This window comes from Nelumbo nucifera, chromosome 1 (assembly GCF_055504915.1).
Source record: "Nelumbo nucifera cultivar China Antique chromosome 1, China Antique-T2T, whole genome shotgun sequence".
NCBI lineage: Eukaryota > Viridiplantae > Streptophyta > Magnoliopsida > Proteales > Nelumbonaceae > Nelumbo > Nelumbo nucifera.
In genome coordinates this window covers 131,830,269-131,847,613 of record NC_142649.1, presented here as the reverse complement: position 1 = coordinate 131,847,613, position 17,345 = coordinate 131,830,269, and the positions used below count along the sequence as shown (strand labels likewise).

The 17,345-nt window shown below is 34.9% G+C and overlaps 1 protein-coding gene across 2 annotated transcripts; it reads right to left on the bottom strand.

Annotated features, from left to right (window-relative positions):
- Positions 1-6,444: 6,444 nt before the first annotated feature.
- On the bottom strand, positions 6,445-10,641 carry LOC104608178 (putative protein phosphatase 2C 58). Of its 2 annotated transcripts, XM_088894262.1 has the most exons (6): positions 10,363-10,608; positions 9,145-9,237; positions 7,851-8,102; positions 7,426-7,702; positions 7,031-7,185; positions 6,445-6,813 (listed from the first exon to the last, which is right to left on the bottom strand). In XM_088894262.1, exons 1-6 carry the CDS (start codon positions 10,393-10,395, stop codon positions 6,676-6,678), a joined length of 948 nt encoding a protein of 315 aa, XP_088750388.1. In that variant the 5' UTR covers positions 10,396-10,608; the 3' UTR covers positions 6,445-6,675. The 2 variants fall into 2 exon arrangements, with proteins under 2 accessions (XP_088750388.1, XP_010272381.1); XM_010274079.3 differs by lacking the exon at positions 9,145-9,237 and having other exon boundaries at positions 10,363-10,641.
- Positions 10,642-17,345: the final 6,704 nt, after the last annotated feature.

The following is a 17,345-nucleotide window of genomic DNA, read 5'->3' as shown; positions in this document are numbered from 1 at the left end:
AACATTTACTAAATAAACGTAAACGGAACCAAACACCCTGAATATTGTGAGCATTTTGGTAAAAGGTTGATTTTAATAGTCATGATGATCTAAAAGCCATAACACTTTTTTGCCTAATGCCTGAAATTTGGGCTTTAAAAGAGCAAAACCTGAAACTTGGGCAAGGTTAGCCCAAAAGTTGGGTTAGGGATAGGGTTGAAAACATGGACCTGACTTCACTTGTTTGTATGTACATAAGAAGTGATCTTTTTCAACTTAAAGGAAGATATGATACATTTGTTTGTATGTACCTGACTTCACTTGTTTGTATGTACAACTGTATATCAAAGGTATAATTTCACAAAAAAAAAAATGTATCAAAGGTATACATCATTGATATGATACATTTGATTGGTATTCAAGGTTGCCAATACGGGAGAAGATTTAAAATATGCATGTATTGTCTATGCCTTAGAAGACCAATATAAACCTCATTATTATTTAAAAGGCATGGAGCCAATAGGTCAGAGGCCGGACTATGAAAAGAAGGCTTAGGTGACATTTGATAAATCTGAAATTTTAGATCAAAAAAGTTAAAAAGGTATTTTTTGTGTCTGAAATCTGAAAAGAAGCATATGTGCTTTCTTTACTTTTTAGAGGCTCTAAATTCATAAGTTTGTTTGTTTTGGATCAATCCTTTACCATCTGAAATTTATTGGTTTTACTATTTTACCCCTAGAACATACTATTTGGAAATGTTGAGTTAAATTTGCATTATCTCATAAAAAATAATTTTCAACCTGAAAATAACATTGAAAAATTACAAATAAAAATAATAAATAAATAAATATTAATTATTAATTATTAATTAATAAATGAAATGATTAAAATTAAAAAATAATTAATGACTATAAAAATATTAAAATAATTAATAATTAGTAATGTTTAATAAAAATAATTATTAAATATTAAATATTAATAATTAATAAAAATAATTCATAATTAATAATAATATAATTATTACTACTCATTGAACTGCCGCCGCAAGTTGTAGTGGCGGTGGTGAGAAGATATGAGGGGGAGAGAGAGAGTGTGTGTGTGAGAGAGAGAGAGAGTGAGTTAGTGAGTAAGTGAGTAACAGTGAGAGCGAGAGTGAGAGAGAGTGAGAGTGAAAGCAAGAGAGAGACAAGGAACCGCCGCCGCTGCAACTTGTAGTGATGGTGGCGAGAAGATAGGGGAGAGAGAGAGAGAGAAGGAACCGTTGTTGTTGCAACTTGCAGCAATAGTGGCGGGAAGACATGGGGCAGAGAGAGAGAGAGAGAGAGAGAGAGAGAGAGAGAAGGAACCGCTACCATTGCAACTTGTAGTGGTGGCGATAGGAAGACAGGGGAGAGAGAGAGAGAGAGAGAGACAAAGAGCGAGAGAGAAGGAATCGCTGCCGCTGCAAGTTGCAGTGGTGGTGGTGGTGGGAATACAAGACAGAGAGAGAGCGCAGCGGCAATGGTGGTGGTAGATCTTCGTTAGGTTGCAGTGAGGGTTCAAATCGAGTTACATGAAGGACAAAAACATGTAATATTAAAATTTCTTTGTGGGAATTTATGTCTTTTACGCACCTCTCAATTACGTTTGAGTGCATTAAGCAGCCTCTCCACCTCTTAGAAATTAAGATCTGAAATCCAATTACAGATTTGTAATAAGAGGGCATATCAAACGAAGGTGGCATTTGAAAAGCAACGTTTTTAGATTCAGACATTTGAAAAGTTAAATCAAACGCCACCTTAACCTCAATAGCCTCACACCCCACTAGCAAGGCTTAGGCCTTGAGTTATTTGAGGCTTACGCCTTTGGGCCTTTGGCCTTCAACTGTTTAGCATACTAATGTTAAATATGATGGTTTATATAGGGGTAGAAATTTAAGAAAAAATAATGCTTTGTTTTGTAAAGATTGGCATATTGAACAAATAAATAAACATACAAATAACAAATAAATGTGTAAGAAAATAACTTGCCTTATTGTTCATAATCTATATTGCTCATACTTTATTCTTACCCACTTGCCCACTCACCCCATACTTGATGATCTATTTTGCATCACATAGGTGGTCATTCTTCAATAATGCATACAAGTGCAAGAAGTGAAACAAGAACGCTTTATTCTTAAATATTTTTGATTCATAACCTTGAATTGAAAGGTTTGATTATATGGCTTTGTTCTACTGTTTAGATTTTAGGGGAAAAACTATTATTTTAAGATTCTAACCATACAAGGTTCAAAGTATCAATATGATATGCCATCGTATCTTGGGGGTACCAATACCCATTTTGAAGGCATTTAAAAAACTCTTTTTTAACATAAAACTAACCATGCTTTTGGTCCAAATTTTGAAAAAAACAAAGATGTGCATGGTTCAAAGTGTTGATATTCGATACACCCCTTTCGACGTACTAGATGTATTGATACTAATTTTGTGTCTAATATATCAAACAAGCCATATAAGATCTTAATTTTATATTTTTCATTTCTTTATTGTTTATAAATTATATCCTTGTTTTTTTATTCGAGGCACACATCAAAATGCCTTGAGGCTTACACGTCGCCTCTAAGAGACCCAATCACCTTGCCTCCACCTTTAGACCTTAAAAACCTTGGGCTCTAGTGTAGCAGGTTGTGCCAATACGGCCCATAAAGGTTGAGGGCGGGGTCCAACACGAGCTTGGGCTCGTGGCCCACAAGCCCTGGTTCATGTTCTTCATTTCCTTTCTCTTTTTGTTTTCACTATAAAAATTAAAAACTCAAAAAACAAAAAAAAAATAAAGGAAAAAATGACAAATTCAATGATTGTAAGTTGTAACAACAATTTAAAAAGATCATCTTAAACTTTTATTCCATATGAATAATCAATTCATACAATAAATATATAGAGTGATTAAATAAAATTGAAAAAAATTACAATGAAATTGGAAAAGTGCTATAACAAAATAGAACGTAAAAATTTACAATGAAGTTGAAAAAAAATTACAAACAACTTACAAGGTACAAATAAATTTGATGAAAATCTCAAATTTTAAAATAATCTTTTTTTTTCCAACTCCCACTAAGTGGTGATACATTGGATGGCATGTCATGTCCTCTTTTTATCTTACGGTCTATCTTTTGCATCAAAAACACTATAGGGGTGAGTAGATCACGTGCCATAGTGGCAAGCATAGGATAATTATTTTGCTATGCTTTCCACCATGCTAAAATATTAAAATTTTCTATGTTGGACATCTAACAATTTGCTAGATGTCTTCTCAAATGGTTAGTGCCCAAACTACTAATACTTTGATAGTAAAAGTCACATTTTCATGATTTATTGCAAATTACTCTCATGCCCTTTTCCGGTACATCCTTCATGGTAAAATAATTCCAAACATCATTAGTTTGCTTTCTTGGTACCCTAAAATTACTAGGGCCAGCATTGAATTGGATTTGAGAGGGGGTCTAATAGGAACCAACCATTTTATTAAATATTAAAACCTAAAATTTATATAAAAAAATTCAACTAACTTGGTAGTTGTACTTCAGCCCTTGGAGTCTGGTTGTTGATTTGATATTCTAACTTGAATGCAAACATTTTAAGCATCCCAAATTGCCAACTTCAACTTGAGACAGTTGATTAAGCCTTCCTTTTTGTTGAAACTAAAAGAAAAAAAAAGAAAGAGTATATGTGAGTAGACTATAGAGTAGTATGGGAGTATAGTATGAGAGTGAGAATGGGAGATTGTATTTGATTGAATGAGAATAATTGTTGTTGTGATGAAAATGAGTAAGGGCTAGATTATTTATAGGGATTAGAAAAATTGAATTAACCAAAATACCCTCATAAACTAGTGGTTTATAGTTGTTAAGAAGGGTATTTTAGTCATTTACAAAAGTATTTATCACTTTACTTGAAAGTCCCCCATAAACTAGCTATTTATAGCTATTAGGGGGCATTTTACATTTTTTGCATCCCTTTGGTAAAATACACAAATACCCACCCAAATAGTTGTTTAAGTTGTTGGGGGGGTATTATTGCCATTATACCCCCTTATAATGGCTATACATGGCATATCCCGGGCCGTAGGCCATGCTATGCCTAGCACTGACATGAGTCGTGGCCATACCATGGCTGGTCTAACTTGTTTTACACCTTTGCTACAAGTTGGTTAACAATTGGTTGTAGCGAAGACTTGAGATTGAATCCAGCCTACGCTAGGGTTTTTTTTTTCTTGTGGGGGGGCTTATGTATTGGCAGAACTTTGAAAAATCAAGCACCAAATTGTTTATCACTGTTAACAGTATTTGAAAATCCGATTTCAAATTCGAGATTCGATATAATCGAATCAAATTCGAATAATTTGAATATCCAATTGGTCGAATTTGGATATCCTATTCATACCGAATAGCTAATCGGATTTGAATTCGGATATGACCTGATTCGATTCGATAAATATCTGAATTCGATCAATTATTAAATTATTATATATAATATATAAAATTTTTAAATGTTTTATATAATGTATATATATAATAATAAAAGTATATAAATAATTTATATATTTATATACTTTATATAAATAAAATATTTATTAATTACCTAAAACAATTAATTAGTCAAATTTGAATCAAATTGAATATTCAAATATATAATCCAATTTAAATTCGAATATTAATTTTCAATATCCGTTGGATATCGAATTTTTTAATCGGATTCGAATTCGGATATTGCCTGATCCAATTCAAATTCGATCTATTTACACCCCTATTTATCACTTCTATGATTCTTGGACTCAGGGTCTATTACCCACACAACCCACAAGCAGCAAATTGCTTATCACTTCTATGATTCTTGGACTCAGGGTCTGTTACCCACACAACCCACAAGCAGCAAATTGCTTATCACTTCTATGATTCTTGGACTCAGGGTCTGTTACCCACACAACCCACAAGCAGCAAATTTCTTATCACTTCTATGATTCTTGTATATTGTTATTCATGGCAAGATGTTCCCAATGTGTGGCTATAATGTATTGTGGGTAGCAGATCTCAGCAAAATTCTGGCTGATCGGTTATAAGTAAGGGTGTCAATGGACCAGTTTTGGATTGGACTCCGTCCAGTCCAAAATCAATTTAGGCAGATTGGATGGACAACAAGACATATTGAATTGGACCAATCCAGTCCAAAATATTATTTATTAGATTGGATTGGACCTGATCCATCAGTAACAAATTTATATTGGATTGGGTTGGATTAAGCCAATATCTGGTCCATTGATATAAGATAAGAATATATGTGTCAATGGACCGGGTTTGGGCTGAAACCAGTCTAAATCAAAATGAATTTAAACAGATTGGACAGTCCAGACATTGAATTGGACCAGTCCAAATTGGTTCAAAACATTCATTGGATTGGATTGGACCTAAATGGACTCACATTGGACTGGGTCGGATTAGACCAAATCCAATCCAATTGACGCCCCTACTTATGAGTTTTCTTTTTTTAATATCATAATTCCACGTGGTTTAAAAAGGACTCTATTTTTCCACAAAAAATAAGAACTATTCAAAATTGCTTTCATAAAAAGCGGCTCAAATTTTAAAACTTTAAAATTTAAAAATTTAAAAATTATATTCTTCTATCTTTCCTCACTCTGTTCATCTTTCCCTCCTATTCTCATCACTTGCATCATGTGCCACCCATGACTCAACTAGTAATGCGTGTAGAAGAGAATTGTTTATAGTTGCCCATATTCAATTCATTTTAAAGTTATTTTATATGATTACATCAAAATAAGCTTATCCATTAACCAAGTCAACATGTCTAAGAATCAGGTCTGATTTGAGCCTGACAGCATGCCACTGTGAATCTTGATCAGGTACATGAACCAAAGAGAACTAGGAGTGTAACTTGAACGGGCTCGGGTTGAGCTTTTGTTATATTTTGAATGGGCTTGGCTTAAAGGCCTGAGCCCAATGTAGTTGAAGTGTTTTGAATCCATCATAAGAACGATTGCTGAATTGGCAAACGGATAGAAAGAGCCACTGAGAAGTTGGGATTTGGGAACATGGATTCTACCAATAGCCTGTCAGTTGTAGTGGTCTTGAAGTAGTAACTAGTAAGCAGGTCTCTTATCCCCTGCAATGGCCAGTTGGACCCAGCCTAGGGGATCCATGTTTGCCACTTGCCAGTAACTGGATGCTCATGCTCCTTGGATTGGAATATCCTGTTCCTTTGAACCCCAATGGATTTTGGGAGTCATTGATTGTCCCTCAAGTAACTGTATTAGTGAATCCTGTTCACCATTCTACAGAGAAGCCAGCAAAATTATTTTTATACCCACCACCCACTAAGAAAATGAACCACAAATGTTCATTCACAGTGCTTCATCCTGCTTAATTGAACCAGACTCTGGACTCATTTGTTCACAAGACAAGCCCAATTGAGAGCATGTAAACTACAATTATAGTTGCTCATCCAACCAGTAGTATTTTCAATGCATTTACACTTACAAAGACTGTTACAATCCATGCGGATTTCTACCACTAACAAGACAAACAACAATACCATGAAAACCTTTACAAGGACAAAGAAGAGGGATAATTGGGTTTCCTTCTTATTTCTGAAGCACAGCTTTGTCAAAAAAAAAAGAAGTCCAAACCAAAAGGATTAGCTAGTGGAACCTCACAACTATGCAGGAAATATCATCCTTGCTTTTCCTAGAAAGAGCCTCTTCAGTCAGACGCTTGGCTGCCAATTGGGCATCCTTTGTCTGTTCAATAGCATCCACAGCCTCTTGGTTTGACATAACCTAGGGAAACATTGCGAGATAAGTCAGAAACCATGAATTATAATCTTAATTCAAATATTATAAAAGAAAGGAGAGGCAATGAAATAGAAAATGGCTTGTTAAACGCCTGGATCCTTCACCTTCTTAGTCCCATATAATTAAAAATTTTTCTTTCTATTTTTCTCCAACCATAAAATTAAAAAAATGAATGAAAATGGTACTTTTAAACAAGACCAACCTTCCATAACCCATCACTTGCAAATATAGCAAACTCTGTGTCATCCTCAATTATCTCTGTCACAACATCTGGTTCTGAACTGAGGTGGCCCTTCAAGCTTTTATCACCAAATGCCCTTGCCACCGCAAGCTGTCCATCAACTCGCGGGACATCTCCTGAACCCATAAAAAGTAGAAATTATAGTCCTATGGGCAAACTTAGAACAGTAATGATATGACACTACAGATTACTCTAGAGTCTAGACTAGACAAGCTTATCTACTGTCTTCACTACTAATACCAATTTGTTTTCCAAAAATTACATCAATACAAACATCAATTAAAAAAGAATGGAAATTTTGCAGATTCAGCACACTGTTGAGGGAGGCAGGGAGTAAACAACATAATTCTGATTACCTGGAATATTTGTCACAAACCCCCCTCTTCTCTCAATGATTTTTCGCTCCCTACTTGGCTCATGATCAACTGACAGCTGTTTGGCTACACCATTCTTGCAGATCACAGCTCGAGAATCTCCAATATTTGCTACCACCAGTTTCTTACCATTGATTAATATTGCAGTAACTGCAGTTGAACCTCCTCTTCCCAAATCACCTGATCTCTCTAAAATCACAGAGTCAGTTTTGGAATATGCGTTCTTGATTGCAGTCTCTGTTTCAGTCCAGAAGTCAGGCTGATTTCAGAAAGACAAGAGACAATGATGTAAGGTCACAATATATTCATAAAGTAAAACTTCAATGAAAGGGTTGGTGTTATGATAGCAACACAATAGAATTATCCATCAATAAATAAGAACAGGAAAGGGAATACTAGTATATTGCCTCTTCTAGAATATTGTCAAAAAGGTGGGAACGCAGGTAGTTTGGAACATTATGACCCGAATGACCATCAAATATTGCAAATAACCCCAATTCATTGTCATGTACTTTCTTATATTCTGCAACAACATAATCTTCCATGGCATGATTTGATTTTCCCTTAACCAAGTGGAAACCATGTGTAATGTGCCTTCCAGACATCTTGCTCTTGCCTTTCCCTGTATCTGATGCAGATGAACCGAAACCAGCTTTTACCTATGTGAAATATAGTAAGCCAAAGAAACCAGTGAAACAAGTGAGATTCGGTTAAAGATGTTATGCATTACTAATTGCAAAAATATTAACATTGGTAAAATCCATGCATCAATTTGCTATCAAAAAGAGATTAATGATTAACTCCTTCAGGAGTAAATGCAGCCAGATTTACAGTTCCTTATAAAAAAAGAAATCAACCAAGTTTATTAGCATTTTCAGCAAAAACTATCAGTTAAGCCAACCATTATTCTCTCATTTTAAGTCTCCATAAAAGAGTTTATTTACTGATGAGATGATCTGCATGGTTTCCCAGTTAGCTGTAATTAACTTACACTAATATTGGTTAGTAGTTACTGCTTTTGCCCATCAGTTTGGTTCTACATTTCTTGTTGATGCTCCTCCTTGGCTGTGTTTGCTTTCAGTGCAATTTTGTTTGCACTAGTACAAATGCATGGGAGTGCAAATGCAAAGAATGCAAATTCTGGTTTAATTTGGTTTTGGGTTTTACTTTATCTTTCTTCACGTCTTGTTTTACTTCATTTGTACTGCAATCAAACAAAATAAGGTAAATTTTGAAATAAAAATAAATCATAATTTGCACTACAATGGCTTTGCATCAATGCAAATAAATTCGCATTGCAACCAAACACATTTAAGACCAGATTCTTTAGTTCTCATACGTGGAGTCTTACCTCTTCACTAATTCTAAATTAGTAACTGACCTGTTTAACGTCCCAGAAAGCATGAAGTTTAATTTGTTCCAAAGAATAAATCTAATCCTCTTGATTTGTATTTATCCATATACAAAACTTCACTAGAGCCCTTTGTTTATCTTAACTTAAAGAAGTTTAATTTTCCTATAAGGTACCTGATATGGCCTTCTCCAATTAGAGTTTTAATTATTTCTCTAGTTGCATTCTACCACAACGCTCACATTTGAAGGACAAATAAACATTAAAGCTTCCTTTTTTCCATTATGATGGGTGGAAAACAACACTTTGGCCATAAAACAGCCAAATAATATAAATGAAATTTTACATACTGAAGAATTATCCAACTCTTTAAGTAAAATGAAACCCAGGTCAAAGGAATGATTCCTTAATCTAAGAAGATTCCAGAAAACCACCGATAAAACCTGCAATGGAGTAACATTCATATAACAAATAAAGCACTGAACAAGTTGACACAAGAAAATTGATTATATCAAAATTAATACTAAGACCTGTTGTCATTAGCATTTATCAATCTGATACGTGTGGAAAGATCATAATCAATGACCTAGAATCTGTAAATGAAATCATTTGAAGGCATGGATTTCAAGGTTGTATTTCTAAATACAAGAATTGGGATTTAGAGGATGAGATAGTATAGCAAGCATTGTAGTCACTGAAAAAAAATAAAATCAATGCAACAAGCATGGAAACTGACATCAATTTCATGAATTGCAAAAGCCCCCATTAGTTTGCAATCACCATACAAATAGTAGAAGGACAAAATGGACATACTAGAAATTTACAGGTAGCGAAGTCAATAGTTGGTTATAGGGATGCCAATGGGATCAAAACAACATGTAAATCTGAGCCAAATAAGTAAAACTTTCGACCCTATATATATATCTCTCTAATTGAAACTTGACAGAAAATTGCAGATGTTTTTATAATTGTGCTGAATATGGATACACCCCGATCCAATCTAATCACATATCTTAAATAGTATAATATAACATGTAACTTCCACAACAGATAGGAGGAGAATAAGTTGAAGCTTCGTATTAGGCCTCAGGTTCATCATACTCAAGCCATGAAGGCTGTTCCTTTCTTCCTAAGTCAACTCATAATTCTGGAAGAGTAGCATATAGCTTGATGTCTGACTACTTGGAATGATAGTTGGGAGGTCACAACTTTCCAACAAAACCCATTTCCGAGTCAACTCAAAAAATGGAGGGATCGGAGAATGAAAGATGAACCATAATTAAGTAGTTGAAAATAACTACTGTAGAATCCCTCAATAATTAACGTTTTATCTACTCTCATCCCAATTTATTTCTCATGCCGATCCACAAGAATCCAGACACACTAGAAGTTAAACTCTAACTATGAGCAATCAACAATCTGGTGGAAAGGCCAGATAAGCGATCGGATCAGAGCATAAACACCCATAATTTGTCTCAAATTATAGATTGCAGGATACAAAAATCAATTGGATCGCAATTTTACAGAAAAAAGCAAAGGAACGGAAGAGAAGGGGTCTTCTCACTGACCTTCATCTTGTGGAGAATTTCCCTTCCAGTCATGGTTGCTATCGGGAAGACGATCGTCAAAAGCGAGATCACAGGGCGAAATGGACGGCGAAGGGGAGACAGGTGTCTATTAATAGACGAGGTTGAGGTTCATCATCATCATCAACTTCGTACAGCCAGCCGTAAAGGCAGCGGAACGCCAAGACGATTAGACGACCCCGCCGACGACTTTTCTCCCTTCCATTTCTCTTTTACTGTTTTTTTTTTTTTTTCCTTCACCTTTACTCACATTTAAATTGTGCCTCGTGAGTCGTGAGTCATCACTCCGATTGGTCAAAGCTTCCGGTATCGTAGAAACTAGAAATTGCCTTATATATTTCTTAGGCTATATTTCATTTGCGACAAATACCACCACGTACAATAGGGGGATTCGAGCCGAGCCGAATACTACCAGGTTCGAGCTCGGCTCGAGACTGGTCTACGAGGTTCGAGTTCGGTTAAATTTGAGTTCGATTTTGAAGAAAAATATTTTATAAAAATAAAAAATTATATATAAAAATATTTTTTATTTGATATTTAAAAAATTAAGAATTATAATAATTGATAATTATTATATATATAATATTTTTATTATATATATATATATATATATTCGAGCCGGCTTACGAGCTTCATGAGTCGAGCTTTAGTAGGCTCGAGCTCGGCTCGTTTAATAATCGAGCCAATGAATTGGGCTCGAACAGCTTGTAAAAAGCTCGACTCGTTGTCACTCCTACCTACCAATTAGTAATGAGTCCGGATCTGCTGACCACAATACATTGTTGGCAGCGTTCACACAGCCATGTATGCGAAACATCGGTTGTGTTGTGGTCACTGATATTCTCAATGCGTGATTGGATGAGCATGGCCATCAATGTGTTGTGGTCAGTAGATCGGAACTCGCTTATAATTACCCCTTTGAAATTTCATTTGGGACAAAGACATTGTGAATCTGTGACAAATACAAATACCTGGCATTAAGTCTGATGATGGGAGGCATTAAATTATCCATGGTTTTCAAAACCAGATCGGACGGTCGGACTAGAAAAACCAGGAATCGGTCAGATGACCGGTTTTGTTTTACCTAGAACCGTTATTTCCCCCAAAACCGTTGATTTGGTCAACAAATTGTTGACTTGGGTGGTCGAACCGTTGAACCATTCAACGGTTTGGCTGATTTTTTTTTAATTTTTAATTTTGTTTGTCAGAACGGGTTGTCTGGGTCATTGTTCGAGTCGGTTTTAAAAACCTTGAAATTATCTACTTGAACTTTCTTTATTTTCCTTTTTCCACACTTTTCTCTTAAACCCTAATCAATCCAAATTATCTTCATTTTCTACAAAGAAAATTAGTTAAAATAAAAAGAATCATTTTATTGATATATAAAATTAAGTTTTTTTTTTAATTCATGTTTCATTTTATTGACATGAATTAAGAAAAACTTTCTTAAAATATAAAAATTATCTATTTCTTTCTTCAATAAATTAAGAAAAACCAAACAAAAGACAACTTTAAATTTACATCCATGAAAAAGAAATCTCTACCATTTCATTTGAATAATGAATCCAACCAAAAATCTATAAAGATCTATTAGAGCACCCGAGAGGATTTCAATATTATATTTAAAAAATTAATAGAATCATAAATTATTCAAATAAATAAGAAAATCATAATTTGGAGATTTAAAGAATTTAAACAATTATATGAATTTTTTTGAACGGATGGAAGTATTTGTTGCAAATAAACATTTTATTTTTGGAAGATAAACAAAATATATATTAAACCAAAGAAATATTTACAAACTGCTTTACCTTTGGGATCCCTTCAGGATAAGTTATTATATTCAAAATAAGATAGAGAATGAGTTTTTGCTTGTTGGGATACCTTGTGAGCAAGAATATTAAAAGTACGGTTAATATGTTTAAACAATATAGTAAACTCTAGATTGGAAATTAAAAACTTGGTTCTTTGCAAAAGCCAACGGCAGAACCAAGGTAACTGAGAATCCTTCTGGAGCGCCTAGATCACTTGAAGATTATCTGAGCAGATACAAATGTTTTTGTGATTCCATTCTTGTAGCTTCAAAAAGACCTGTAAAATCGCAAAGAGTTCAGCATGATCTATAGCATCCGTGAAAATGATTAGATCAGTAGTACAATTGAGAGAAAGATTTAAATCATTAGGAGAGGGAGAGGACAAAAGATTTGTCATAGTAGTAGGCTAAGAAGATTTTTGAAAAACTTTGTTAACTGTAGATAGGATGTGCATACGAAGGATCTGTTTATTTTCAAAAATATTTCTATTTCTTGTAGTCCAAATGTAATAGCAGGCAATTGCAAACCAATTTAAAAATTTGAGAAAAAGTAGATTATCTTGGATTTGATTATAGAGATGATTAAAATATGTTGTCCAAGAAAAATGAGGAATAAGGCTTAGATCAAGATTCCAAGGATTGCCAAAGAGGACAACACGAGCAAAGGAGCAATGCAGGAACAGATGTTTTGTAGTCACTTCAAATTGGTCACAAAGAATATGCAGTTTATTTGCAGGATCAGAAAAAAGAATACTTCTGACTGGGATAAAATTGTTGAGAATTTACCACAAGAAAAGTTGGTATATTGGCGGAACTGGTAGCTTCCAAATTTTGGATAGGCAGGATTTAAAATCATCAAAAACTGTAGGAATAAAGAGAGCTTGTTTGGTTTTATACTCCTCCTTAACAAAAAAGATTCCTGGCTTATGATGTAACCAAATCCAATGAAGATCATTAGAGGAGGGGAAGATGGGAGTTTGTAAAATTTTCATAGCTTCTTCCTTATCAAAGTATTGCTGAATTATGAGAGGATTCCAATGACCTTCTGAAAAATATGTTGTCCAAGAAAAATGAGGAATAGGAAGATTCCTCAGCTGAAGAGAGATGGGAAAGGGAATCCAGTGGAATTTCTAATTAGTTTGGATCCAGAGATATTGAGAAATTAGGAAGTTAGAGTTGTCATTAACCAGATAACCTACTTCATACACCAATTCGCGAAGTTTTGCATAGACTAACTTCTAACAAGCAAAAGCATTAAAAGACGTGGTGTAAGGGAAAATATTCTCTGGTTTAAGGTATTTTGATTTCCAGACTTGTGCCCAGAGTTTGTGTTGTTCATTCAAAAATTTTCAAGCAATTTTCTTTAATAGGGCAAGATTAACCATAGTTAGATTTTTAAACCCTAATCCACCAAAAGTTTTTGGTAAGGTTATGTCTTCCAAGAGCACTAGCGATGGCAGTGTTTACGAGAGTCTAAAATCTTCCACCAGAAGTTTGTAACTATCTTAGTTATTTGATGAAGAGATTTATGGGGGAATTGGATTAAACTCATTGAACGGATAGGAACAACTTGTAGAATTGATTGGATCAAAACCTTTTTCCTATCTTGAGTTATGGCTAATGCTCTCCAATTGTTTAACTTAGCTTTCAAATTATCCAAAATATAGCTAAGTTGGTTATGTCTATTACGGAACTACAGAAGAGGAATTCCAAGATATTTCGATTTCTGATTAAGGGGTCCTATATGGAGCTGTCTTTTGATCATTCTTTGGTGGCGAGGGTGGATATTTTTACTAAAAAAGATCCTAGACTTGTCCAAATTTATTAGTTGACCAGAAGCATTTTGGAATTTTGAAAGAATTAAATTCAAATTATCCAACTCATCTCTATGGGCTCTTAAGAAAAGCATAATATCATCCTACAAAGAAGAGATGCGAGAAAAGTGGGAGAGTGAGAAGATAATGTCATTCCTTGAACTTTATTTTCAGCCTCAGGTTGATATAAGAGACACTCAGCCCTTCCATGGCAAAAATAAAAAGATAGGGAGATAAAGGATCTCCTTGTCGAAGGCTTCTAGTGGGACAAAAATGACCTTTTGAGGTACCATTAAGCAGGATAGAGTAAGAGGCTGAGGAGATGCATTCTTTAATGAGGTGACAGAAATCCTCAGAGAAACCTAATGATGACAGAATAGTTAACAAAAAGCTCCACTCTAGACGATCATAGGCCTTTGACATGTCTAGTTTAACAACAATGTAGCCTATACCCTGCTTTTTATGTTTTAGGTAATGAAAGGCCTCCTAAGTTAAAATGGTATTATCAGACAAGTGGTGGCCAGGGACAAAAGCTACCTAATTAGGAGCTATGCATTTATTGAGAATAGTCCGAAGCATAGAAGCTATCAGTTTGGCTATGATCTTATAGGTGACATTACATAAGCTAATAGGCCTATAATCTTGTACTTTTGTACAATCAACTTTCTTAGGAATAAGACGATAAATGTGATTTAATCTCCTGAGTAATTTCTTGTTCCTAAAAAATTCTTGAACCACCTGCACAATTTCAAATCCCATGAAGTCCCAACATTCCTTAAAGACCAAGGTTGGCATCCCATCTGGCCCAAGGGATTTTAAACTTCCTATATTGAAGAGAGTAGATCTGATTTCTTCTTCAAAGGGGATGTTTAGTAACATGGTGTTGTCTTCTTGGGAGATTATTGGTGGAAAGAGGGATTGCAGATCTTCAATTTCTTGGGTTTCTTGAGAAGAGAAAAGATTCAAACAATAATCCACAAAATTTTAGCTATCTCCTAGTGATTTGATTTCATTGATTGGAACTATCCTTGATTCCTTCAATGTAATTCTTTTTTCTTCTACAAAAAGTGCTTTTGTGAAAAAAGTTGGTCTTTTGTCTCCCAAATGCAACCATGTGTGGCGAGACTTTTGTCTCCAAAAGCTTTCTAACTATCAAGATGCTTCTTCTAACTGTTTACAGGTGGTCTTCTAATTGTTCAGCCTGAATAATTTGTTTCTCCAAATTATCTATTATTGTCTTAAGATCAATAAAATGAACTTTCTACCATTGGGTTAGATTTTTTTTAATCTCATCTATCTTCCTAGTGAAACAAAAAGCTGCATATCCAATTACTTGAATTTGCCACCCTTCTTTTAAAACATGTCTACAAGAATCATCTGAGAGCCACATTTCAAAAAATCTGAAAGGTTTGGGCAAATTCTATTTTTTAGGGTGCAGGTTTAAGATTAAAGGATGATGATCAAACCCCCATTTTGATCTTAAGGAGAGAAAGGTATCAGGAAATAGTTGAAGCCAATCTGGAGATAAGATAGCTCTATCTAGGGTTCTTTGGATGTGGCCTATTGTCCTTTTGTTTGTCCAAGAAAGGCCTCCCCCTTGGAGATTAAGTTCTAATAGATTATGATTAAAAATTAAGTTTCTATATTGAGAAGAGGTAAGGTGATGACTGTTAGAACTGGAAGAAGAAGCAAAAGCATCTATAGATGCAACTTCATTAAGATCACCCATTAACAGGAAAGGAAAGTTAATCATTTGTAGTAGACTATTCATACTTTCCAAAAGCATTCCTTTTATGTCTAACTGAAGGTCCATGAATAAAGCCTAAGATCCAGTTTTGAATAAATGAGTGAATTTTCAGAAAAAACATACCTTTCATGTGAGCAAAAAATAGAAACATAAAAGCAACTTTCCAAACAACTACTAATCCTCCTGCTCGGCCTTCAGGATTAATGATAAAAGAGTTAGGGTAGCGTAAAGTATTAATTATAGAATTTAATTTAGACTCATGGATTTTGGTTTCACATAAAAAAGTAATATCTGGATTGAATCGGGAGACCAAATCCATTAGTCCTTAAACTGCCTTAGGATGAGAGGCCTCACGGAAGTTCCAACTAATGATTAACATGGATACAGGTGGGGCTGAATCAGGCCATCCACCTCCACCCATAATTATGATTCAATCAAGAGAGTCGGTATGATCTGACATGTTAGGACGATCAAAAGTTGGGATAAAATTTCAGTTTGACTCAATTTGGAGGCCTAAAAGATCTACACAAGGTCTCTTACCTCGTATACCAGATGAAAGCCTAGGATGATCATCTAAAATACGATTTAGAAGAGATTGGGCGCTTTCTGCCAAGTGAAAAGTAGTTGCAGACACTTTGACATGAGATGGGTTGGAATGGATGATCATCTAAAATACGATTTAGAAGAGATTGGGTGTTTTCTTCCAAGTGAAAAGTAGCTATAAACACTCTGACATGAGATGGGTTGGAAGAGGAGGCTACCGCCAAATGGTTTGGTGACTGGGTTGTTGGAATTTCATGGTTTGGAGCAAGAGTAACAGAGTTAGTGGGCGGTGTGGAGAAATCTTCTTGGTGAAGGTTTGTATTGTGAAGAGGTGTGGATGGTGGCAATTCAACAAAGTCTTTGAACAGAGGCCTTTTCTAGGTGCACCGCAAGGTTTGCTCATCTTTTAGCCAAGGTCCAAAGTGATTCATGGTCCTTCTATTGAAAAACCGATCATAGGACAGATTGTTTGTGTGGGGCATAGGTTGCGAACAACGGCGGAATTGATGTCCAATCCTTCTGCAGATGTAACAGATCCATGAAAGATCTTCATAACGATAGGTAACCCATTGATGTATGCCAACAAAACAACTAGACTTGAGAGGCATATCTACTAAGATGGTGACCTTTGCACGAATATAATTTTGCACCATTGAAATAAGCCTAGTGGGTCCTATACTTTCAAACAATGGTCGACCAACATCCACTGAAAGGGTTTTAAACGATAGATCATGAAGTTGTACCCAAATTTCTATCTGCTGGATGTTCTAAGAATATTGGGGCCTACCAGGAACCCAGGGTTCCATGAGAATTCACTGTCCGTTGAGGGTCCAAGGACCTTCATTGTGGATTCGATTATAATCTTCTTGATAACGAAAGTAAAGAGTGATGAGAAATAAAGAAAAGAAAGTAAATTGTCTACTTCGGAGAGAATTATTTGAAGCCTGAAAAACTAGTTCGTGTAACAATAACAAAGTAACGAGAACCTGCAACAAGTAACAAAAACATGCAACAAGAACCAAAATAAAGGGTTTGAGATACTTCATGA